The sequence below is a fragment of the Grampus griseus genome (genome assembly GCF_964374135.1).
Source record: "Grampus griseus genome assembly, chromosome: 17".
NCBI lineage: Eukaryota > Metazoa > Chordata > Mammalia > Artiodactyla > Delphinidae > Grampus > Grampus griseus.
Genome location: NC_139011.1, coordinates 75397860 through 75422339, shown reverse-complemented (window position 1 = coordinate 75422339; position 24480 = coordinate 75397860). Strand labels below are relative to the sequence as shown.

Below are 24480 nucleotides of genomic sequence, written 5' to 3'. Positions count from 1 at the left end.
TTACTATGTCTACATAAATATTCAAAGATGAGTCATGTAGAGTGATTACATTTCTTGGTCAATTTTCCTCACTTTTTTTCACTGCTTTGTACTCTAATTTCTTATCATTAATTCACCTCCCCACTCCCAGAAGCAAGAATCCCTCCCAATGTTCAAATTATTATTCTTTGGGGAATTCAGTGGTTAAGACTCTGCGCTTTCACTGCTGAGGGCCTGGGTTCCACCCCTGGTCAGGGAACTAAAATCCTGCAAGCTGTGTGGCATGGCCCAAAAAAACAAAAACAAGTTATTACTTTTTCTGGAGACATTTCTCCTAGAGCCTTCTATCACCCAGTTTCATGTGGGACTGCATAGCCATCATCCTAGAATCTCCCTTCAACATTGTCCTTTGACTCTCTGGGCCTCTCTCCAGTGCTCTGGGGAACCTTCTCATCCCAGTTTTCCTTTCTTGTAGTGTTCTTACTAAGTGCAGCAAAGTGTACATTTCCTTTGTCGTTTACTTCCTGACAGAGGGAACATGAGAGAGGAGCTTGTCGATTCCTTGGTTGATATCAAAGTGTCTTCATTCCATCAAACTGGAATGACATAGTTTAGCCCAGGATAGACTTCCAGGTTAGACATCACTTTCCCTCATAATTTTGAAGGCATTGCTCCATTGTTTTCTAGCTTCAGGCATTTCTGTTGAGACGTCCAATCTATTCTGATTCTCAGTCATGGGTATATGGCCTGTTTCTTCTACCTGGGAACTTTTAGGATCTTCTCTTTAATGTTTAAAATTTCACATCTTCCAATTTGCCTTCCTTGAACTCTTAGACTAATTTTTGTTCCCTTGTATATTTCCACAGTCCCCTGACCTTTTTTGTTTTTTAATTTACTGAAGTACAGTTGATTTATAATGTTCATTTCTACTGTACAGCAAAGTGATTCAGTTATACATATATCTATTTTTCATATTCATTTCCTTTATCACAGGATATTGAATATAGTTCCCTGTGCTATACAGTAGGACATTGTTTATCCATTCTCTATATGCCCTTGAGCTTTTTCTTAAACACCCATCACAATTCTATTTGTGTAATTATTATATTTTAAATTAATAGACTTTATTTCTTAGAACAGTTTTAGGTTCACAGAAAAATTGAGCAAATAGTACAGAGTTCTCAAGTACTCCCATCTCCCCACAGTTCACCCTTAATCTCTGGTATTAGTGTTGTACATCTGTTACAAATGATGAACCCATATTGATACATTGTTGCACATCAGGGTTCACCCTTGGCATTGTACAGTGTGTTCCATTCCATCAACAATTCTTTGACACCACCTGGGTGTCCTACAATTTCATTCAATCTGGCCCTAGCTACCCAGAGTTATAGTGTCAGATCCTACAGGTTAAGGACAAGGTCTCTAACAAGACTGCACCCATATCACACAGGAGCCACAGATGGCATCCTCATGATGTCAGCACTTCTGTCCAACTTGGTTATAAATCTGGTGATTCCCACAATGCACCTTCAAATTTGGTGCTAAGAGTGACTCACTGGAAGCACTAGACTTTGGATTACGGTTTTATTATAAAGTACACAAATAGCCAGATGAAGAGATACACAGGGCAAGGTCTGGAAGAGTCCCAAGCGCAGAAGCCTCAGTCTCCTGAGTTGGAGGTGCGTCACTCTCCCGGTACCTTGATATGTTCACTATGATCAGGAAGCTCCACCATGCACTGGTGTTCAGACTTTTTATCTGGGGTTTCATGACGTAGGCGTGATTGAGTAAATTACTGGCCCATAGAGGAACGAACTCTTCGGCACCCTCCCCTTCCTGAAGGTTGGGGAGTGGGCCTGAAAGTACCAACCTTGTCATCTTGTGCTTGGTCTTTCTGGTGACCAGCCTCCATCCTGAAGCTTTCTAGGGCCCCTATTCCCCCACCCACATTTCAGCCATGAGCTACCTCCTTAGCATAACAAGGACACGCTGGCACTCATGAAACTCCAAGGGTTTTGGAAAGACTAAGTATATATATATACATATATAATTATACCACGTATTTCCGTAATGTCATGTATCTACCATTCTAGTATCCTACAGAATAGCTTCACCATCCTAAAAAAAAAATCCCGTGCTTCACCTACCTTATCCTTCCCCGTATTTTCCAAACCCCTGGCAACCACTGATCTTTTTTTTACTGCTGCTATCGTTTTGCCTTTTTCCAGAATGTCACATGATTGGAATCATATAAGAGGTAGCCTTTTCAACTGGTTTCTTTCACACACAGTATGCATTTAAGGTTTCTTCATGTCCTCCACGGCTGCAAGTCTTTGAGCAGATATGTATTTTGCGAATATTTTCTCCCAGTTTGTGGCTTGTCTTTTCGTTCTCTAAACAGTGTCTTTCATAAAGAAGAATTTTTAAATTTTAATGAAGTCTAACTTGTCAATTTTTTCTGTCATGGATTGTGCTTTTGATGTTGTATCTAAAAAGTTATCATCAAACCAGAGGTCACCTAGATTTCCTTCTGTGTTACCTTCCAGAAACTTTATTGTTTTGAGTTATAAATTTAGGCCTATGATCTATTTCAAGTTAATTTTTGTGAAAGTGATAAGTTCTGTGTCTAGATTCTTTAAAAAAAATTTTTTTTCTTTTGCATAAGGAGGTCCAGTTGTCCCAGTACCATTTGTTGAAAAGATTACCCTTTGTCTATTGAATAGTTTGCTCCTCTGTCAAAGATCCATTGAATGTATTTGTGAGAGTCTGTTTCTGGGCTCTGTATTCTGTTCCATTGATCGATTTTTCTATTGCTGATACCCCACAGTCTTGATTACTGCAGTCTTTTTTTTTTTTTTTTTTTTTGGCAGGCGGATTCTCATCCACTACGCCTCCAGGGAAGCCCTGCGTTGGGTCTTTGTTACTGTGCGCGGGCTTTCTCTAGTTGTGGTGAGCGAGGGCTACTCTTCGTTGCGGTGCACGGGCTTCTCGTTGCGGTGGCTTCCCTTGTTGCGGGGCACGGGCTTCAGTAGTTGTGGCTTGCAGGCTCTAGAGCTCAGGCTCAGTAGTTGTGGCGCGTGGGCTTAGTTGCTCCGCGGCATGTGGGATCTTCCCGGGCCAGGGCTCGAACCTGTGTCCCCTGCATTGGCAGGTGGATTCTTAACTACTGCCCCGCCAGGGAAGTCCCTACTGCAGCCTTACAGTAAGTTTGGACGTTGGGCACACACAGGCCCGTGACTGTTGTTCTTCTTCCAGTTTGGGTTGGCTCTTCTGGGACTTTTGTCTTTCCATACAAACTTTCGAATCAGTTTGTTCATATCCAAAATATAACTCGCCGGGATTTTGACTGAGATTGTGTCAAATCAGGTTGGGAAAAACTGACATCTTGACAATAACAAGTCTTCCTATTCATGAACGTGGACTGTCCTTGCATTTATTTGTATCTTCTTTGGTTTCTTTCATCAGAATCTTAGTTTTTCTCATATAAATTTTGTACATATTTTGTTAGAGTTTTACCTAAGTATTGTTTCATTGTTTTTGTGCTAATATCAGTGATATTGTGTCCTTAATCTCGAATTCCAGTTGTTTATTGCTGTTATATAGGAAAGTGGTTGGCTTTTATATGTTAACCTTGAATCCTGCAACCTTGCTATAACTGCTTAGTTTTAGGGTTGTTTTTTTTGGGGTCAATTCTTTGGGACTTTCTACATAACCATGTCACCTGTGAACAAAACCAGTTTTGTTCCTTCCCATTGCAATTTTTTTTCCATTGCAATTATTTTAAAATGTCTATCAGACCACAAACTCTCTGAGGGCAAAGTTTTCATCTTATTGTCACTTTTTATGCTCAGGTTTTTATTTTACCATAGATTAAATTATTATGGCACTAAATAATTTAGCTAGAAATAAAATGCTTCTAAGTTAATGCTATTTTGTCAAGTACTCTGTTACTCCATGGTAAGTACAGAAAACTTAGGCAAACTGTGCCTCAGTGTCTTTGCATGTTAAAGAAGATGCTGTATCTGTCTTTGATGTAAGGACCAAATAAGACTGCTATACATCAAGTTCTTCGGACAGTGCTTGGAACGTAGCCCTTAAGAAATAGTTTTTCAGTTTTTGTATTAGGAAAAAGCTATTACTTTTGTGCACTACCACACATAACCTTCAACAACCAGCAAACTTCAGCTCAGACGGACAAAGTAATAAATGCCAAAGAAAAAAGTTGTAACGCAAAGAAGGCAGGAGTCGAGAAGGGTTAGTGGGAGGAACGTTGAGGAGCCCGTGGGTGTGGTGGAAGTTTAGGGCTGGCTGGGAAATGGGCGAACGGTAGGTTCTCGGGCCTCTCGATGTGTCGGAGGTGATGGGGAACTAAGTGACCGTGAGGGCGGATGATCAGCAGTGAGCTGGGGGCCCCCGGCCGTTACGCAGGGAACTGTCTGGAGAGCGGAGCAAGTGGGCGGGAGCGGCGGAGCAGGCGCACGCCTCGCCCCCGCCCCGTTACCATGGGGAGCGGGTCACCTGACTGAGCGCGCGGAGACGGAAGGCGCGGGCGGAAGGCGGGGACGCGCGGCGCGGGCGGTCCTCGGGCGCGCACCGTTCTCCGCTCTCTGGGTCTCGGAAGTCTGAGCCAGTGACCGGCGGCGGCTGCAGTGTGTGCGTCCCTGCGGCCTCGGTGAGCAGCCTTTGGGGGAACGGGGAAGCTCATGGCATCTCGGGCGCGGGGCCCAGGACCGCTGGGCGGAGGGCGTCTCGGCGCCGTCTTCCCCTCTGTGGGCTCCGCTCCGCGCTCTTCCCGGCGCCCGGCCGGGCCCGGGGCGAAAGTTTGCGCGAGCGGCGCTCTCCGAGCGCCCACCACCCTGTGGGTTTCGGGGTTCCGTCTGGGGGTGGAGGGCGAGCCTGGGGCCCGGCCGGGGGCGACGCCCGCCGCCCCCAGTCCCCGTCCGCCTCGACCCTTTTTGTTCGTGTCGGGTGAGCTACCCGGGTCTGGTGAGGGGAGAGTCGCCGGCTGCGGGCTGTCCCGGTGCCGCGTCCCCAGGCTGGGCTGCGTCGCCTTCCTCGGTGGCCGCTTCGGAACGTCGGGACGTGGACGGAGGAAGGAGGTGTCCGTTGCGCGGGCGAAGCCTTGCCTTTCGGGAGGGGGAGGGGGAGAGGTGTTCGCGGGGCGCTGGCTTCTGGAGAAGTTGGAGGAAAGGGAGAAACGCCCCCAGCAGGGTGCGCTCAGCAGGAATCCTCCCTCGAGGGTCGCGATTCTCAGCTTTCGTTTCAGGATTCGCTTGTAATATGGGGCAGGCGGAGGCATGTAGGTGTGGGTAAAGTTTTCCCTTTTTACCAAAAACGGATTCATTTAAGCTGGGAGTCTGTTAAGGTGCTAGTTTTTAACGGGAGATTTCTAGGTTTATCTGGTCTGTGTATATCATCTGTACAGCCGTTCCCGGTTATTTTTAATATTATGTACCTCTCTTAGGAAGTACGTTTGGTTTACGAATCTCACAACATCCGGTTGTTTCAAAGAAGAAACAGTTGATTAAAAAGGAAAGTTACAGGGGAACCCAGCCGCAGCCTGGTTAGCTTTATCGCCAGTATATACAAATGGTGAAATAAAATGTGTCCATTCTTTTAAGTTTTTCTTTTTGAGGTTGAGGGTAAACGGTAAAAATGTGTGCGTTTGTTTTTTGATTTGCTCTGTTACCAACTTCGTTCTACGAACTTCTGTTCTTTGAACGGTGTGTAAACATTATAGATCAGATAGTTTGTGCTGCAGAATAAAAATAAGGATATGGAATGTCTTTTTTTTCTTTTACATCTTTATTGGAGTATAATTGCTTTACAGTGGTGTTGGAATGTCTTTTAATAGGTTCAGGAAAGAGTCATTCTATTATAATTCACATTTAACTTTGGCACCATTAGTTTTTAGTTACGTTTGGGTGTTATAAGAAAGGATATGAAAATCGTGACTAAAAGAGGAAGCGTTTACTAATAGTTGGCGGTTGAGTGTACTATTCAGTAAACAGTTCCTTTAATTGAGCATGACTCAACTCTTTTTTCTTTCCTGTTTTTTTTTTTGTCGGATTTAGGTACTTCTTTAGGTAGTAAATGCCATAAGTTTCTAAAAAGAAAGATTCCCCCCCCCAAAAAAAAACCAACCGTTACATCTAGTCATAGTTATATTCACATTTATTCATTTCTTTCCAAGTGCTGCCAAGATTTTTTGCACGTTTATTTAGTTTTTGAGGAGGTAAGCAGTTACAGGGCTCAGCATTTAAGCAAAAAAGGGTATACAGTGTAAAATTTCCTTCCTTCAAGGTCCTCTAGCCAACCGTATTCTCTTCCTGTGGGAGCCAACTGTTCGGCATTTTTTTAGGTATCGTTCCAGGGATATTTTATACCTGTACAAACCTATAAATATATTTTTCCCCCTTCTGTTGTTTTTCTTTTTTTTTTTATTGTGGTAAAGTACGCGTAAATTTTTACCATCTTAACCATTGTTAAGTGTACAGTTCAGAGATATTAAATACACTGACATTGGTGTGCAGCCATCGTCCATCCCCTTGAGTCTTTTCATCTTAACACTGGAAGTCTCTGCGCATTAAACAGTAACGCCCCATTCTGTCCTCCCCCCAGCCCCTGGCAACCATCGCTGTACTTTGTGTCTTTATGATTTTGATACTGCAAGTACCTCATGTAAGTGGGATCACATATTTGTCTTGCTTGTGTTTGGCTTATTTCGCTTCGCACGATGTCCTCAAGGTTTCATCCATGTTGTATCAATAGTACGTTGCAGAGTTTCCTTCCATTTTTAAGGTAGGATAAAGTTCCGGTGTGTGTGTGTGTGTGTGTGTGTGTGTGCGCGTTTGTGCGTGCATATATATGTGTTGACATTTTGTTCATCCGTTCATCTGTCGATAGACACTTGGGTTGCTTCCACGTTTGAGCTGTTGCGAATAATGCTGCTGTGAATGTAGGTATACAAATACCTCTTCAGATCCAGATTTCGATTCTTTTGGGTGTATACTCAGAAATGGAATTGCTGGATCATACAGCGTTCTATTTTTAATTATGGGGGGAACTGCCATACTGTGTTTTATAGCACCTGTACCATTTTCCATTCCCGCCAACAGTGAATAAGAGTTCTAATTTCTCCACGTCCTCGCCAACACTTGTTTTCTTTTTTTGATAGTTGTTACTCTGGTGGCTGTGAGGTGGTATCTCATAGTTTTGATTTTGTTGTTGTTTTAGGAGTTCTCTAAATATTCTGGATATTAATCCCTTATCAGTTACGATTTGCAAATATTTTCTTGCATTCAGTGGGTTGCCTGTTTACGCTCTTGATAGTGTCCTTTGATGCACAAATTTTTTAAAATTTTCATTAAGTCCAATATGTATTTTTCTTTTGTGACCTGTGCCTTTGGTGTCATATCGAAGAAACCATTGCTAAATCCAATGTCAGGAATGTTTTGTCCTGTGTTTTCTTCTAAGAGTTTTATTGTTTTAGGTCTTACCTTTAGATCCTGGATCCATTTTGAGTTAAGTTTTGTATATATTGTGTTAGGTAAGGGTCCACCTTCATTCTTTTGCATGTGGATATCCAGTTTTCCCAGCGCCATTTGTTGAAAAGACTGTCTTTTCCATTGAATGGTCTTGGCACCCTTGTCAAAAATCATTTGATCATGTATACGAGGGTTTATTTTAGGCTGTCTGTTCTATTCCATTGGTCTATGTTTGTCTTTATGCTAATACTATACCATTTTGATTGGTTTTTTAAAAAATTTTTCAAATTTTTGGCTGTGTTGGGTCTTTGTTGCTGCACGTGGGCTTTCTCTAGCTGCAGCGAGCCGGGGCTACTCTTCATTGCGGTGCGCAGGCTTCTCAGTGCGGTGGCTTCTCGTTGCAGAGCATGGGCTCTAGGCTTGTGGGCTTCAGTAGTTACCATTTTGAATACTCTAGCTTTATAGTAAATTTTGAAATCAGGAAGTGTGAGTTCTCCAGTTTTGTTTCTAAGATTGTTTTCAATTTCTTTCAGCAGTGTTTTGTGGTTTTCATTGTACAAGTTTTTTACCTTCTTGATTAGATTCGTTAAGTAGTTTATTTTTTTTGATGCTATTGTAAATGGATTTGGTTTTGTTTTCCTTTTCAGATTGCTTGTTATTTACGTATAAAAATGCAGCTGATTTTTGTGCATTGACTGTATCCTGTTACATTGCTGAATTTGTTTTTTAGTTTTAATGCTTTTTTGTGGAGTCTTTAAGGTTTTTTAAACCCTAAACATATAAGGTCGTATCTGAAAACAGAGATAATTTTACTTCTTTTCCCGTTTGGATGCCTTTTATTTCTTTTTCTTGCTCTGGCTAGAACTTGCAGCACTGTGTTGAAGAGTAGTGTTGAAAGTGGGCATGCTTGCCTTGTTCCTGACCTTAGTGGAAAAATATTCAGTCTTTCACCATTGAGTATGATGTTTGCTGTGGGTTTTGCATATATGGCTTTTATCATGTGGAAGTTGTTTTCTTCTACTCCTATTCTCTTGTGTGTGTTTATCATAAAGCGGTGTTGAATTTTGTCAAATGCTTTTCCTACATCAATTCAGATGATCTTGTGTTTTTTGCACTTCATTTTGTTGATATGTATTACTTTGAACAATTTTCATATGTTGAACTATCTTCGTATTCCAGAAATAAATCCCATTTGTTAAGAGATGTCTAATCCTTTTAACATGCTGTTGAATTCTGTTTGCTAGTATTTTGTTGAGGATTGCATCAGTGTTCATAAGGGGTGTTGGTCTATAGTTTGCTTTCTTGTGTCTTTATCTGGCTTTGGTATCAGGGTAATGCTGTCCTCATAGAATGAAAGTGTCCCCTTTTCAATTTTTTTGCAAAATTTTGAGAAAGATTGGTATTCTTCAAGTGTTTAGTAGAGTTCACCAATGAAGCTATCAGGTTTAGGGCTTTTCCTTGTTGAGACATTTTTGATTACTGATTCAGTCTCTTTATTAGTTTTGGGTCTATTTAGATTTTCTCTTTCTTTCTGAGTTAGTCTTGATAGGTTTTGTGTTTCTAGGAATGTGTGCATTTCATCTAGTTTATCCAATTTTTTAGTGTACAGTTGTTTATAGTGCTCTCTTGTAGAGAGACTTAATGTTTTATTTCTGTAGAAACTCTGCTAGTATTTCCACTTTCATTTTAACATGTTGAGTTTTCTTTTTATTTCCTAGTCCATTTAGCTAAAGGTTTGTCGATTTTGTTGATCTTTTTAAAGAACTAAATTTAGTTTTCATTGATTTTTTTCTTAATTTTTTTCTTCTCTTTTTTATTTATGTCTGTTACTTCCTTACTTCTGCTAGCTTTGGGTTTAGTTTGTGTTTCCTCTTCTGGTTCCTTAAGTTCCCCCTTCCTTTGAACACAAATTTGAGCATACTTTATATACTGCACTAAATAATGCTTTGTTTTTTCCAGTTAATGTGATAATATTTTCGACCTCGTTTACTATTTTGTGTATCTAGTACTTCCTCCTTTGTTTAAAGAATTTTGCTATTACAGTTGGTGTTTCAGTGAATAAAATGTTACATTTGTTGCTTTTTGTGTGTAGGTATATTTACAGACTAAAACCTGAAGTGGTATTGCTGGGTTGGAGGGTATCTGCATGTACAATTTTCGTAGATGTTGCAAACTTACTCTTTGTGGAAATTATACTACTTTACACTTTTACCAGTAATGTATGAGTGTTTCTCGGAGCCTCATTATCAGAGTGTTGTTCAGCTTTGGATTTTTGCCAGTTCAATAGGTGGGAAATGGAATCTGATGGGTAAAAAGAAGTTGTACTTAGAGTAGACTTCATATGACCATAATTCTCGATTGCTTATCATCATAGTCTCCTGGGATATTTATTAAAAGAATAATTCCTACGTCCTTCCATGAAATCTGTGTCAGCTTGGTAAAGTATTATTAACTAGTGCCCTAATAATTCTGATCTGGTGGTGAGCCAAGTTTGAGAAACACTGCCATGAAGACTGTTTAGGACTTTATCACAGTGTGTTGCTTGACACCATATGTGAATCGTCTGGAATGCTTATGAATCCACAGTGTGCTAGAAAACATGATCATTACTATTTATCATCTGGGTCCAGTGAATATTTTGTATAATTTAGGTCATTTTATGAATAACTTGCAGAAATGAAAATAAAGGCATAGGGAAACACGGTTTTACTAGAAACAGAATTTTAATAACAACTTGAACATAAGAAACCAAAAATTTTGTTCTAAGTTTTCCTGGTTTTGAAGGTATATATAGCTGAAACGGGCAACATCTTTGAGTGCAACTAATTGCTCATCTGCCCAACTGTCCTCCATACAGTTGGGAGATATCCTTTTTATAAATATTGTTCCAGATTTCAGTTACATCTCTAATATATCTTAGCTTATCATTACTTTTAGGTTTTTTTCATGCACTTGGTTGTCAAAACACAATACTGGATTTTAGATTTCATACCCATCTCTCATAGGTTCTAACGTTACTGTTCAGTAATTTTTGTACTTGCGTTGTCAAAATGCAGTATTTTTGCAAACTTTCATGGTTCATGATTTTGCAGGGATGACCATCTAACTTACATTTGCAAAGAATTTTCATTTATACTTTTATAAATACCAATTAGAATAGTCAGTGCAACAGATTTTTTAAAATTTCTCTACATTGCTATTTTCATCTGGTCACCTTTGTTTAACTACCTGCCTTCATTTGGCTACTTACAAACCAAATCCAGTAAGTTTTGCTGTATAGATGTAAAAGAGGAAAGAAGATGGTAAATATCCTTTTAAACAGGATCTAGGGACTTGTTTCAAAATATTGTACGATAAAGTGCTTTCTTCAGAATGACTAACTGAAAAATTGTATTTTTTTAATTAAGTATAGGCATATTGTTTACTCATTGATCTTTAAGTTTGAGGAATTTCAATTAAGATATCTTCATCTGAAAACTCATAGTCTGAGGTTTGCTTTTGATCAATTCCCTCATTATCATAAAAGTCTAGAGTACAGCTATTTGTTTCTTTGTATTCATTTCTGATTTGTCTAATGTCTTCCTCCAGTTTATTCCCTGTGCCATCATGGGTGAAAAATGAAAAATCCCATATTTTCTACTGTGTTCAAAGAATACAGTTTAAAAACAAGGCTACAAAGATGGTGTCTCCAGACTTCATACATTTTTGGAAGAGGATGCAGTACTTTGGGCAACACACACTGAAGGATGACATAATGTATTCCTAGAATGAATAAGAATGATTCTACTTTTTGTTCCTATTGTCATTTTAGTTTTTTCTTTAGCATACTTGGGAATAACGGATGAATAATGATTAAGTAATTCCTAGATACAGTAGCAAAACTGTTTCAAGATATGGGAAAAATAAGTTCACTAAGATTCCATAACGCATCTTAGATTTATAAAGGAGTCCAGTTGAACCCTTGTGATATTTGTAAGGTAGGGTGATTTTACTCTATTTAAAGATTTTTTTTTCCAGTTCATCCCTCCCTCTCTTTCTTTTGTCTAAGAAAGAATAAAAGTCGTGAAATAGAACTTCTGAAAAAAACTCAGAATTTAAAATTGTGTCCATTGGACGCTGATGGTATACAAAGGGTTAAAGGGCAGATTTCTGGACTCTACTCCAGACTTACTCTTTTAGTTTCTGGGGCCAGGACTCAAGAATCTGTGTTATTAACAAGATTTCCAGGTTATCCTTATGGACTTGAAGACACGACGTTTTAGGACCTTAAGAAGGTTTTTACTTTACTACCATATGCAAGTACTTTAGATTACTTCTCTGATAGAGCATTTCAATTGTTTCCTGTGCTGTGAGGTGATAATCTCACTGTGGTTTTGATTTGCATTTCCCTGATGATGTTGCACACCATTGCATGTATCTGTTGACCATCTGTATGTCTTCTTTGGGAAAATGTCTGTTCAGATCCTCTGCCCTTTTTTTAATTGTATTTTTTATTTTATTTTTTTCGTTGTGGAGTTATATGAGTTCCTTTTTTAGCTTGGCTGTTAATCCTAATCAGATGCATGATTTGCAAATATTTTCTACCATTTGGTAGGTTGCCTTTTCAATTTATTGTTTCCTTTGCTGTACAGAACCTTTTTAGTTTGATGTAGTACCACTTGTTTATTTTTCTTCTGTTGCCTTTACTTTTGGTGTTAAATCCAAATAGTCATCACCAAGACTAATGTCAAGTGGCTCATTGCCAATGTTTCCTTCTAGAAATTTTATGGTTTCAGGTCTTATGTTCAAGTTTTAATATATTTGTGTATGGTGTAAGATAGGGGTCAGATTTCATTCTTTTCCATGTGGTTGTCCAGTTTTCCCATTTACTGAAGAGAATGTACTTTTCCCATTGTATATTTTTGACACCTTTCTCACAAATTAATTGACCATACATGGCGTGGGTTTGTTTTGGGGCTCTTTATTCTCTTCTGTTGGTCTATGTGTGTGTTTTTATGCAGTATCATACTGTTTCAGTTACTATAGCTCTGTAATACAGTTCGAAGTGAAAGTGTCATGCTTCTAGCTTTGTTTTTTCCCTCAAGTTTGCTTTGACTATTGGGGTTTTCTATGATTGCATACAAATTTTAGGGTCGTTTATTTTCTTTCTTTTAAAAATGCCATTGGAACTTTGACAGAGATTGCATTAAATCTTTAGATTACTTTGGATAGTATGGACATTTTAACAATATTAATTCCTCCAGCCCAGGAGCATGGAATATCTTTCCATTTATTTGTGTTGTCTTTCATTTCTTTATCAGTGTGCTGTAGTTTCACTGTACAGGTCTTTCACCTCCTTATTTAAATTTATTTCTCTGATGCAGTTGTAAATGCGATTGTTTTCTTAATTTCTGTTTCTGGTAGTTAATTGCTAGTGTATAGAAAGGCAACAGATTTTTGTGTATTGGTTTTGTATCTTCCAGCTTTACTGAATTTATTAGGTCTAACAGTTTTTTGGTGATTCTTTCAGCTTTTCTACGTATTAGTAACATTTCACCTGCAAATACTGACAGTTTTACTTATTCCTTTCCAATTTGGGTGCCTTTTCTTTCTTTCTCTTGCCTAGTTGCTCTGGCTGGGACTTCCAAGAGTATGTTGAATAAAAGTGGCAAGGTGGGCATCCTTGTGACTACATTTTTACATCCCCCACCCCCGTTTATACTTTTGATGTCACAGTTTACATCCGTTTATCTGTGTTTCCCTTAACAAATGGTTGTAGTTAGTTGTGTTTTGTTTTGTCTTTTAACCTTTATTCCAGCTTTGTGATTAATCCACCATGTTTACAGCTTTAGGTTACTCTGAATTTTTTTATATATTTACTTTTACCATTGGGATTGATACTTTGTTTTCCTGTTACTAATTAGCACCTTTTTGTTTCAACTAAAATCCCTATAAAATTTCTTATAAGGCTGGTCTAGCGGTGATGAACTCTGTTAGCTTTTGCTTGTCTGAGAAACTCTTTACCTTGCCTTCAAATCTGAAGGACAACTTTTCTGAGTGGAGTATTTTTTTTTAAAGATTTAATTTATGTTTGGCTGTGTTGGGTCTTCGTTGCGGTGCGTGGGCTTCTCCTTGCGGTGGCTTCTCTTGTTGCGGAGCATGGGCTCTAGGCGCATGGGCTTCAGTAGTTGTGGCACGTGGGCTCAGTGGTTGTGGCTCGCGAGCTCTAGTGCGCAGGCTCGCTAGTTGCGGTGCGTGGGCTTAGTTCCTCCGCGGGATGTGGGACCTTGCCGGACCGGGGCTCGAACCCATGTTCCCTGCATTGGCAGGTGGATTCTTAACCACTGCGCCACCTGAGAAAGCCCCCTGAGTGGAGTGTTCTTGGCGGCAGTTCTTTCTTTCAGCGCTTTGAGTTATATCCTGCCACTTCCTTCTGGCCTGCGGTGTCTGCTGAAAAGTCTGCTCAGAGTCTCTTGGGAGTTCTCTTGTACGTAACAGGTTGTTCTTCTCCTGTCACTTTTTAAGATTCTCTCCTCGTTTTGATATTTTAATTATAATATGTATTGGTGTGGGTATCTTCATCTCTTTTTTGGAACTCCCTGAACTTCCTGGATCTAGATGTCTGTTTCCTTCCCAAAATTAGGGAAATCTTCAGCCATTGTTTCTTCTTTCTTATGTGAAGGAAACTTTCTTCACGTAAGTTTTCTGCCTCTTTCTCTCATTTCCTTCAGAGAACCTTACGATGCAAATGTTGGTTAGCATGTTGTCTCATACCTCTCTTAAGCTATCTTCATTCTTTTTTTGCTGCTCTGATCAGATGAGTTACACTGCCCTGTCTTCTGCTTTGTTTCTTCCTTTCTTCAGATTCATTTCTTCCTTTATTCTGCTCTGTCTAGTCTGCTGTTGAACTCCTCTATTGTGTTTTTTAGTTAAGTTATTGCATTTTTTAGCCTTATGATTTCTACTGGGCGCCTTCTTATATTTTCAGTATCTTCTGAAATACTTTGTTCATCCATCGTTCTTCCGAGCTTGGCGAGCATCTTTATGACGGTAATTTAAACCTCTTTATCAGGTAAATCACTTTCATTAAGGTCTTTTTTACAGAGCTTTTATCTTGGTCTTTCGTTTGGGTCATATCCTTCTGTTTCTTCGTTTTCCTTGACTCTGTTTAGATAAAACAGCCACCTCTCCTAGTCTTAAACGACTGGCCTTATAGATGAGCCTTCTCGTTCGACCCTGCACCAGCTCTTGGTTGTATCTCATAACCATTCAGCTTTCCCAGCAGCCTGCTTTATTGCTTTTGGCTCCCAGTAGCTGAGGGTGTGTCAGGTCTGTCACTGGCCCAACGGGGAGGATTGCGGTCAGCACCTAGATTCAGGCCGTTGGGAAGCCACGCTCTCAGGCAGCAGTTTTAAAAGTGTGCGAATTTACCTGTTTCAGGGGAAGATTGGGAAATAGGCATTTCTGTCTGCTCCCTCTGCACTGAGCCCTGGTAAGACTGCCAGTTGACTGTGGCTTGTTTGCTGCAGGCCTGTTGAACTGGTGGCCGCCAGGGCCAGGGATGTCCCCTGTGGGCGGCAGACGTGTACACTGGCACTAGGTCCTTGCTCAGAGACGCTAGCTGCCTCGGGTGGGACAGAGAGAGGGAGAGTGCAGATGGTACCTGCTGGCCCTCCCAGTTTCTGGAGAGAATTATAGCCCCTGGGTGTGTTTAATTACAAGCCTGCTTGCTCTACAGGCCCCAGCTTTGAAGATAAGGTAATCGACCTCTTTTACAGGGAGTCTGGGGTGCAGTTCAGTCTGCTGTCTTTACACTGTGCCCTGGAGGAGAACCTGTTAAGAACTGTTTTCTCGTAGGCCAGCTGGTGGGGCACCAACTTGTATGGGTTCCGCGGTTAGACCATCACTGGGCCGCACCTTTGGGCTGACAGCCAGATGATGGTGCCGTTGTCCTCTCCACAGATGCAGCGCACTGTTGGCTTGTTGGTGGTGGAGGGGACTCAGGTAGGGTCTTCCTCACACCTGAAGCTGCCTTCGGGGTGAGCCTGTCATACAGGTCCAGCCCCTTCCATGCTGCCGTCAGTAGGAGCGCTGTAGTCCTGGGGGACCTGTGAATGTACGCCCTGCTGGCAGCCGGAGCCAGGCGATCAGGGGTTGACCCCTGGGCGGCGGCTACAAAAACCGGAGCACCAGACGTGTTGCACCGTGTTTTTTTTTAAGATCAGTGGTTCTGCAGTCCTGAATTTTCACCATCCCAAGATTTTTTAAAAACAACTCAGACTAAACAAGCTGACAGACATTGTTTTACCTTGAACGATCACACCATTTGTAAAAGGGGAGGCCAGTTGTAGTGGGTGGTTTGAGGGAAGGAATGAGTCAGTCGCTCAGAAATGATGAGTGCTGCCATTTAGGTGACATTAACGGGACGTCTTCACGAGCATGCTTCCTACTTTGTTGATCAGAGCATTGCTGCTAGAAAGCAAGTTAACTAGGTGTTCCAAAATATCCCATACAGTGTCTGAATTTCGGAGTTCTTTGGTCTGTGCACATATTTAAGGACTGAGGAGGTTACCCTGACATTGCCCTGAGGAGGTAGAGGGTCAGATGGAAAACTTGATACTGAGGCAGAATTAGTCAAATTTTTTGTCTTCAGTTGCTCTGGAAGAACCCTGAAACTGTTCGAAGCACTGCGAAATCTCTTCGTAGTAATTGATTTGGGGGGTTATTTTCTAAAGGCCTGCACCACGGCGTGCAGAGGCGTTCAGTGAGGCGTGAGATGCAAGGAGGTTGCCGGAAGCATAGAGTGGCCCAGGCCTGGGTTTAGGGGTCAGTGAAGAGCACCAGTTCTTCCCAGGAATTAGACCAATGAAACAAAGTTGTTACTTTGTCAGGAATGTTGTGAGCAGACCATTAGAGTACATGGCAAAGGTGTGGTGCCTACTGATCTCGGGAGCAGTGAGAGCTGTAAGCTCTCCCTTCTCACTGATTGCTCCGTCGGCTGAAGAGAAGGCCTGCAAGGAGATTTTGTCTTTAGTTGGTACAGTCACAGTGTTTGATAGAGTTTTAAGTGAGTAAAATGGGAATTCTCACACTGATGTAATGGAATTATTTTCGGAGTTCTCTTAAATCTCATTATTGATCATTCTGAAATTCCAAACATAATTGAAAGGATATCAAGAGTAGCCTTGTGTCTTCAAAAAGGGCTAAGTATTTTTTTTAATATTTATTTATTTATTTGGTTGCACTGGGTCTTAGTTGTGGCAGGCAGGCTCCCCAGTTGCGGCTCATGGGCTCCTTAGCTGTGGCATGCGGTCTTCCCAATTGTGGCATGTGAACTCTTAGTTGTGGCGTGCATGTGGGATCTAGTTCCCCGACCAGGGATTGAACCCGGGCCTCCTGCATAGGGAGCGTGGAGTCTTATCCACTGCGCCACCAGGGAAGTCCCCAGGGCTAAGTATTTTTGACACTTAGCTTTAGGTCAAAGGTTTAAATATACCATACAAGTGAGTTAATGGAGTCCTTCAAGAAAAATAATACAAACATTTATTATTTTCCTGGAACGCTTTTAACAGTGTTGTTCGAAGTAGTAGGTTTGTTGGGAGTTCCCTGGTGGCTTAGTGGTTAGGATCCCAGGCTTTCATGGCCCTGGCCTGGATTTAATCCCTGTTCTGGGAACTGAGACCTCATAAGCTGCTCGATGTGGCAAAAACAAAACAAAGCAAAAAAACCCAAAAAACAAAAAAACCAAACCCAACAAAGTAGTAGACTTGCAAGGTGAGACAATTAGAACTTTCCAGTAAGTTTTAACCATATCTTGTTTACTGTAATTTTGATACTATTGGCTAAAATATTTGATAAACAGTTGTTTCCTGTCAGGATAAGGTATTGTGTTAGATAAATAAAAAATTAAATGTGGGCTTTGATCTCAAGTAGCGGAGTTAAACATAAACCAGCTGTGATGAGAGGCAGAGTGAAACTGCTGAACTGAGAAACAAATGATGTCTGACTGAAGTCATCAAAGGTGACCTCACAGAAGTCACCTTGACTAAGATGTTGATAGAAAAGTCCTGGGAGAATATTCCAGGAAGACGACAAAGCTTTTATAAAGATGTGGAGACACAGAAACACTTGACCTGGGTAGGAAATGGCAAGTCGTTTGTGGCTGGAATGTTGTAATGTTTGGAAAGAAACTGGATGAAATGAGACCAAGAAATGGTTTGAAGTAAAAACACTAAGGAATCCTTTGTGCTTTAGAAGAGTGGTGAGATTTAATTAAGGCCAACATACTTAAAATGAACAAACTAAATTTTTAAAAAAGTGTAAGTTGGGGTGATAATTTGTTTTTAAAAAAATTCTGGAAAGCCCATTTCTTGGCCTGAGTGTGTGGGTATGAGTGACCTCAGAGTTGTTGAGACAACTTCAGTTAATATTAGTTTGAAGAAAAGCTGCTGTGGGGAAGAAAATTGAGAAAACTACTCGGTGAGTTTTGAAATGAGCCACTCGTCCATTTCATTTTTCATGAGGAAAAATGGGATCTTGTAGGTTGACCAGTGGCAGAACCAAACATGGAAATAGCACCTGGATTACTGGTCAACATTAGTTACAGTGAATTTAAAATGATTGTGTTTATGATGTCGATAAAATGGTTGAAAGTTTAAATAAAATGTGTTTAAGGAGAAAGCTTCTAGGGAAGTGATCTTTTGAGACACAAAAGGTACTTCATTTTGTTTCCCCGGATTAACAGAGTTAAGCCATGTTTGATTGTGCTTTCTCAAGAATTTGCATTTTATCCACAAACCTAGGCCCCGTTTTCCTCTTCAAAACTGTATCAGGCTACTGCTATTCAGCATTTTATTGGAGGTTCTACCCCAGGGCAATTAGGCAAGAAAAAGAAAGAACATGGGCAGAGGATTTAAATAGACATTTCTCCAAAGAAGATATAAAATAGCTACTAGGCACATGAAAGATGCTCAACGTTATTAGTCATTAGGGAAATTCAGATCAAAACTACGATGAGATGCTGCTTCACGTGCAGCAGGATTGCTGTAATAAACAGCAGACGATAGCGGGCATGTGCTGTGCCGTCTTACGTAAGGGCCTTGAGCCTTCACAGGCTGTATGTGTGCGGGCGTGGGCAGCGGAGCTCTTAGAACCAGTCCCCGCAGATGCCGAGGGACAACCGCACTGGCCAAGATAGAAACTGGAACCCTCTCGTGCGCCGGTGGGAATGTAAAGTGGTGCAGTCACTTCAGAAACCAGTTCAGTTCCTCAAAAAGTTAGAGGATGCCCATATAACCTGGCAGTTTTACTCTTAGCTGTATACCAAGACAGGTAAGCATTGTGTTTACACACAGATTTGGATATAAATGCTCATTAGCATTATTAGCAGCATCGTTCGTAAGTCAGAAAGTGTAAAGCCACCCAAAATGTCATCGACTGCTACCCAGAAGTGTCATGTCCATACAATGGAATATTGTTCAGCCATTAAAAAGGAGTGAAGTACTTGTACTTGCTACAGCATGAATGGACTTTGGAAGCATTATACTAAGTGAAAGAAACTAGACACAAAAGGCCACATGTCCTGTGATTCCAAGTTAAATGTCCAGAACAGGCAAATCGAGAGGCAGAAAGTAGACTCATACTTGCTGGGAGCTGGAGGGACGGGAGAATGGGTGGGCCTGGGGCTGCTTTCTGGGGTGATGGAAATGTTATATTAGATGATAGGGACGGTTGCACAACTCAGAATGTACTAAAAACTGTCAAATTGTATACTTTAAAAGTGAATTTTGTGGTATGTGAAGTGTATCAATTTGAAAAAGAACTGTCATTTAGTATCCAACTAGGAGACAGAAACCATATAGTAATTTGAACAGTGAAAGTTTAGTGTACAGAATTTTTAACGATACCATGATTGAAGAAACAGGGATTGGCCAGTCAGAAGTAAAGAGAACTTTAAAGAACACAGGAAGAGCACATTTACTAAGTGTCTGCTCACCCCAGGGCTGAGATAGAGTGCCCCAGGATGAGCTGTCCTCTTCCTGTATCGGGATCCAGGCTTTGTTGGAGAGAGTGCAGCCGTCACTCAATGGACGGTGAAGTTGCTGAGATACCAGACTTCCTGGATAAGTCTCCCTTTGGGGTGCTGCACCTTGGAACTTGCTGCAAGCCACAGGAAGGGGGTGCTAGGGAAAGCTACTCATGAGGGATGCCTGGCTGGTGACACCATTGCTGGGAACATGCTTGACAGAGTATTGGGGACGGTTGGCTGCTGTGCACTGCGGGAGCTGGGTGCTTAGGCTGCTCCAAGCTGGCGCCTGGCTGGAGCCATACACTGGAACTTAGAAAGGAAAAAACCTTTTCTCCTGCGGTGTGCCTCCAGCTTCCTCTGCTGACAGAGCTCAGCATCTTGCCACCTGGCAGAAGAGCAGATAATTAGAGGGCCCATCTCCATTTCCACAGAGCAGCCAATTATGGGTGGATTTTGATTGGGAGGTAATAAATTGATATGTCAAACCCTGTACCAATTTAGAATATATTCTGTTTTGTTGGGTTTAAAGGAAGTGTTCATCTCAAAACAGCTAAACAATTTTGGAGTGTATATTCCTGTAATTCTTTTAGAGAATTGTGTTTTAAATTACTACAAAAAGCAATTCATGGTCACTAAAAATCGTTGAACCATATAGGAATGTTTAAAATATAAAAATGTCCCTCTTATCTCAGTCCCTTACCATCTATTTCATTCATTTCTCTTAAAGATAGAACTCTTGATAACAGTTGGTGTATATTGTTTTTTTACATATACATATTTATGTAATATCTGTATATATATATTTTCCTAATAATAGAGGTTTTATACATAGGTAACACGTATGAGCTGTTGTCGATTTTTGTTAGAAGGATGTAATAATACTGGCTCAGTTGCCAAGCCCTTGTGTAAGCTAGATGAGTCACGTAATCGTTCTCTTTGATTTTATTTTTTTTGGGGGGGTGGGTGGTACGCGGGCCTCTCACTGTTGTGGCCTCTCCCGTTGCGGAGCACAGGCTCCGGACGCGCAGGCTCAGCGGCCATGGCTCACGGGCCCAGCCGCTCCGCGGCATGTGGGATCTTCCCGGACCGGGGCACGAACCCGTGTCCCCTGCATCGGCAGGCAGACTCCCAACCACTGCGCCACCAGGGAAGCCCCTCTTTGACTTTCTAAACTTCAGAAATCAAGGGGCTTTTTACTAAGGGACGTTTAAGATCTGTAATGGATGTAGTTTGATCACAGAAGGGAGGGAGAGGTAGTTTGGCAACCATTCATCAGCCAGCAGTTTTTAGTATAGCTGCACGCTCATATTTTCCCATGTGTTTTGCAAATTAAATGTCCCTTGGGTTAAACATTTATACACGTTTATGTGTATGTTGCTGGCTGCATGTACTGTTGAAATTTCAATAAAATCTGAATCTTAGAAATTTTTTCTTTTTTCTTTAGGAAAATCCTGCAAAAATGTCTCTGTACCCATCTCTTGAAGACCTGAAGGTAGACAAGGTGATTCAGGTATGTTTAAGTCCTTTAATTTAAGTACTTTTTTTTCCCATGTACTCTGCCTATATGTTCTGGTTATAGGTGAAGTGAAGTAAGAAACTTAAATAGTAGATGTATTTGTCCGTTTTTACACTTTATAAACTTTTCAATTTTTTCTAAAGTTTTTCTTTAGAAAAAAGAAAAAAGTTAGAAAAAAGTTAGAAAAGCTAGAGATGCTTCTTCATTTCACTGTGGATTAATGGGTACAGGTTATTATTTCTTTGAAACGGGACTTAAACTCTTCAAAGATAGCTTGGTTTTATAAGTAAGGTTTAAATTAAATACATCTTTTTTTTTCTTGTTGCGGTACACGGGCCTCTCACTGTTGCGGCCTCTCCCGTTGCGGAGCGCAGGCCCAGCGGCCATGGCTCACGGGCCCAGCCGCTCCGCGGCATGTGGAATCTTCCCAGACCGGGGCACGAACCCGTGTCCCCTGCATCGGCAGGCGGACTCTCAACCACTGTGCCGCCAGGGAAGCCCTAAATTAAATACATTTTAAGTTGGTAAAATATACTACAACTTCTTAGCTAGTTCATTGTCTTGTTTAAAATTCGTACGTTCTTTTGGGTTTTCAGGTATGACAAGTCTTTAACATAATTGTCTTCTCTGAAGTTAAAAATCATAGAAATAGGGAGGTACATGCTGCTTTAGGAAGAGTAGTAGTGTAAATGCACAATGAAAGTGTAGTGATTTGTTTCTTTTTAAATGTAAGCAGCAGACAGTTTACTTGTTCCTGCTCTAAGTGGCTGTGTTAGTACAGTTTTTCTAATTTCATTAAGTCAGAAATTTTTGTATTCCTTTATGTAAGTATTAGTTTTGAAGGTAGATGCTTCTGCTTAAGAAGAAAGTTTGCGATTGGGATCAATTCTTGCAGTTCTGTAAATTTTTATTTTTCTTTTTAACTAGAGATAATTGTATTTAATGAACCCATCGTGTTTCCAGTTTACTTTCAACTTGTTCTCTCAAAGTCAGAATTTTTTCAGCTGTCATTTGTTCTTCTAATTTGACAAGACAGATTGAGCTCCCTGTTATAATTCTTTATTGCTAAAATCTTTTTGATATGATAAATGTGATGAAATTCTTTCATTTTGAGTTGTTTTAGTACTTCACAGCTTCTTCCCCTAAAGATCATTTTACTTGAGGTCTTGACCTCAGTTTACTCTAAATGAGATTTACTGCTTAACAATTATTTAATGAACAGAAAAACGTTTATTAGAAACTTGTGAGAAGAACACAAGAATACAAGTGTTTTTTAGGCAAATTGTTGGCCCTTTTAGGGTGAAAAAAACCCCAGCAAAAATAGTGACAAATGTGTAGCTGAAATCGTCCGCCGTGTAGCAGTGATTGGATAAAAATGGGGGGGGTCACGACCACTTGCTTTCCGTCATGGCGCCCCTGTGGATGTTGACGGGTGGTTTGTAAAATCTCTGACATCCGTTCAGCTGCAAAGGCTTTGGTGCCGGACCGTTTTAAGTGGACTGTTCGGTCATCTGAAATCTCTCATTTTTTCTTTGGTATTTTGTCATTGTTTTTCTCATGGTTTTTATTTCCACGAAGTTCATCTGAACAGGCACTTTCTTTTTAAAAAGCTTTTATTTGAAATATTTACCCTTCAAGAATAACACTTAGGCCATTAATGTGATATCAGGGCACTAAGTGATAGGATTTGCAGATGGGTCTGAGAAAATGACTCATTTCCTTTTCGTGCTTTTGTTTTTTAGTTTTGATGGAATTGAACTTTAAATTAACCATAGTAGACTTTGAGCAGAGGTTTTTTATTTTGAGAGCAGCGGAAAGAGAAGGAAACGGTTGATACTGGCAAATGTTGGATTGGAGGATAAAGAGGGCTGTAGTCTACGTCAGGCTGACCTCTTGAAGGAGAGGCAAATTATATGGGTATTTCCGTTAGAAGACTTTTTATGTCCTGAGCAGAAAGCTGGCTGCCTGGAGATATAACAGCAAGTAAGGAGGGGGGACAGATGGTTCTTAAATTCTCACTGGATTTTGAAAGATTCCTAACCCAGCCACTGCAGTCTGGGGCTGGTTTTATTTTTTGTCTTCATTTTCTATGGTAGGTGATACTTGGGCTTTTGTTTTTGAGATGCCTCTGTAAAGGTGGTGGTCATTTTCTCCTCTCCTGGCCTTTTATACCACGGCAAAACTAAATTGCAGCATTTTGTAAACTGTCTTACAATCAACGTTAGGCTTGTGGCTTTCAGTATCATACAGTCCCTGAACCTCCCTGTCCCCTGTGAGTCTTTGAGAGGAACCTGTGGTTGCCACACCTGTGCAGAATAAGCTGGTAAGAAACCGTGATTTCGTCAGTTTCCTGTCACAGTGAGCAGAGATTGACACTGGTGGCTCCATGAGCGTGGTGTCTCCACATGCTTTCTGTAATGGCAGAAACAACACGCTCTGGCATAACTGCGCTCCGTGGGACACCCCCTGCCTCCAGACACCATCCCCCTCCCACCCTTTTATTTAAAAAATAGTTTGAGATTTCAAGTATGTGTGAAATGCTGTGCTACATTTAATGGCTTATAGTCCTTAAGCCCTTATTGTACCATCTTTCTTTTGTTTTTACTACAGAATATATAGTAAGTAAATACATAACTTTGCAGAGAGCTTTTTATATATGTTCTTACTTCAGTATTCCTTGGATGAGAACAATAGCAGTGAATGAAAGAACAAAATAATCAGTGTAAAAAAGGATCAACTTTTTAAAATTAGTAAATTCTATTTTTTCAGAGCAGTTTTTAGGTTCACAGCAAAATTAAATGGAAGGTAGTTTCCATGCCAGTGACCCCTTCCATGCACCTCCCCCCGACTCCACCTACACAGTGCATACAGTGCCCGCCTTCCCCACTGCCAGCATCCTCCCCAGCACGGTGTATTTGTTACCGTTGATTAACCTGCCCTGACACAGTACTGCCACCTCAAGTCCAGAGTTACACTTGACGTCCACTCTTGAGGTTGTTCGCTCTGTTGGTTTGGACAGATGTGTGGTGACATATGGCCACTGTTGTAGTGTCGTGTAGAATATTTTCACTGCCCTCACCGTCCTCTGTGCTGTCCATTCCCCCCTCCTTTTCCAGAATGTCCTATAGTTGGAGCCTTTTCTGATTGGTGTCTTTTGCTTAGTGATGTGCATTTAAGATTCCTCCATGTCTTTTCATGGCAAGCTCATTTCTTTTTAGTGCTGAACAGTATTTTTTTTCTTAGAGATTAGCCAAGAAGCAGTCCACTGGCCACTAACTAGCTCCTTTTAGCTGATAGTTGCTGAAAGAATTTTCATAATTCAGCATACTTTGAGTCTGTGGATATGTTTAAAATTATAAAGATTTTCATGCTGCATTTTATTTGTTTAGATTGTGACAGATTATGAAACAGTAAATATTAAAGAATGACCCAATAACAAGCATATCAGAACATTTACAATCCAGAGAGTGAGGTACCTTCAGTGGTTT

General features: G+C 40.7%; 1 protein-coding gene across 2 annotated transcripts in view; it reads left to right on the top strand.

Moving 5' to 3' along the window:
- The first annotated feature begins 4536 nt into the window (after positions 1 to 4536).
- The window catches only part of SDCBP (syndecan binding protein), a 31768-nt gene continuing 11824 nt past the window's right edge, over positions 4537 to 24480 (top strand). For both annotated transcript variants that reach the window (XM_082674632.1, XM_082674631.1), the window contains exons 1-2: positions 4537 to 4654; positions 20921 to 20986. In XM_082674632.1, coding sequence (XP_082530758.1) covers positions 20936 to 20986 — 51 coding nt within the window. In that variant the 5' untranslated portion in view covers positions 4537 to 4654; positions 20921 to 20935. The remainder of the gene's footprint in view (positions 4655 to 20920; positions 20987 to 24480) is intronic.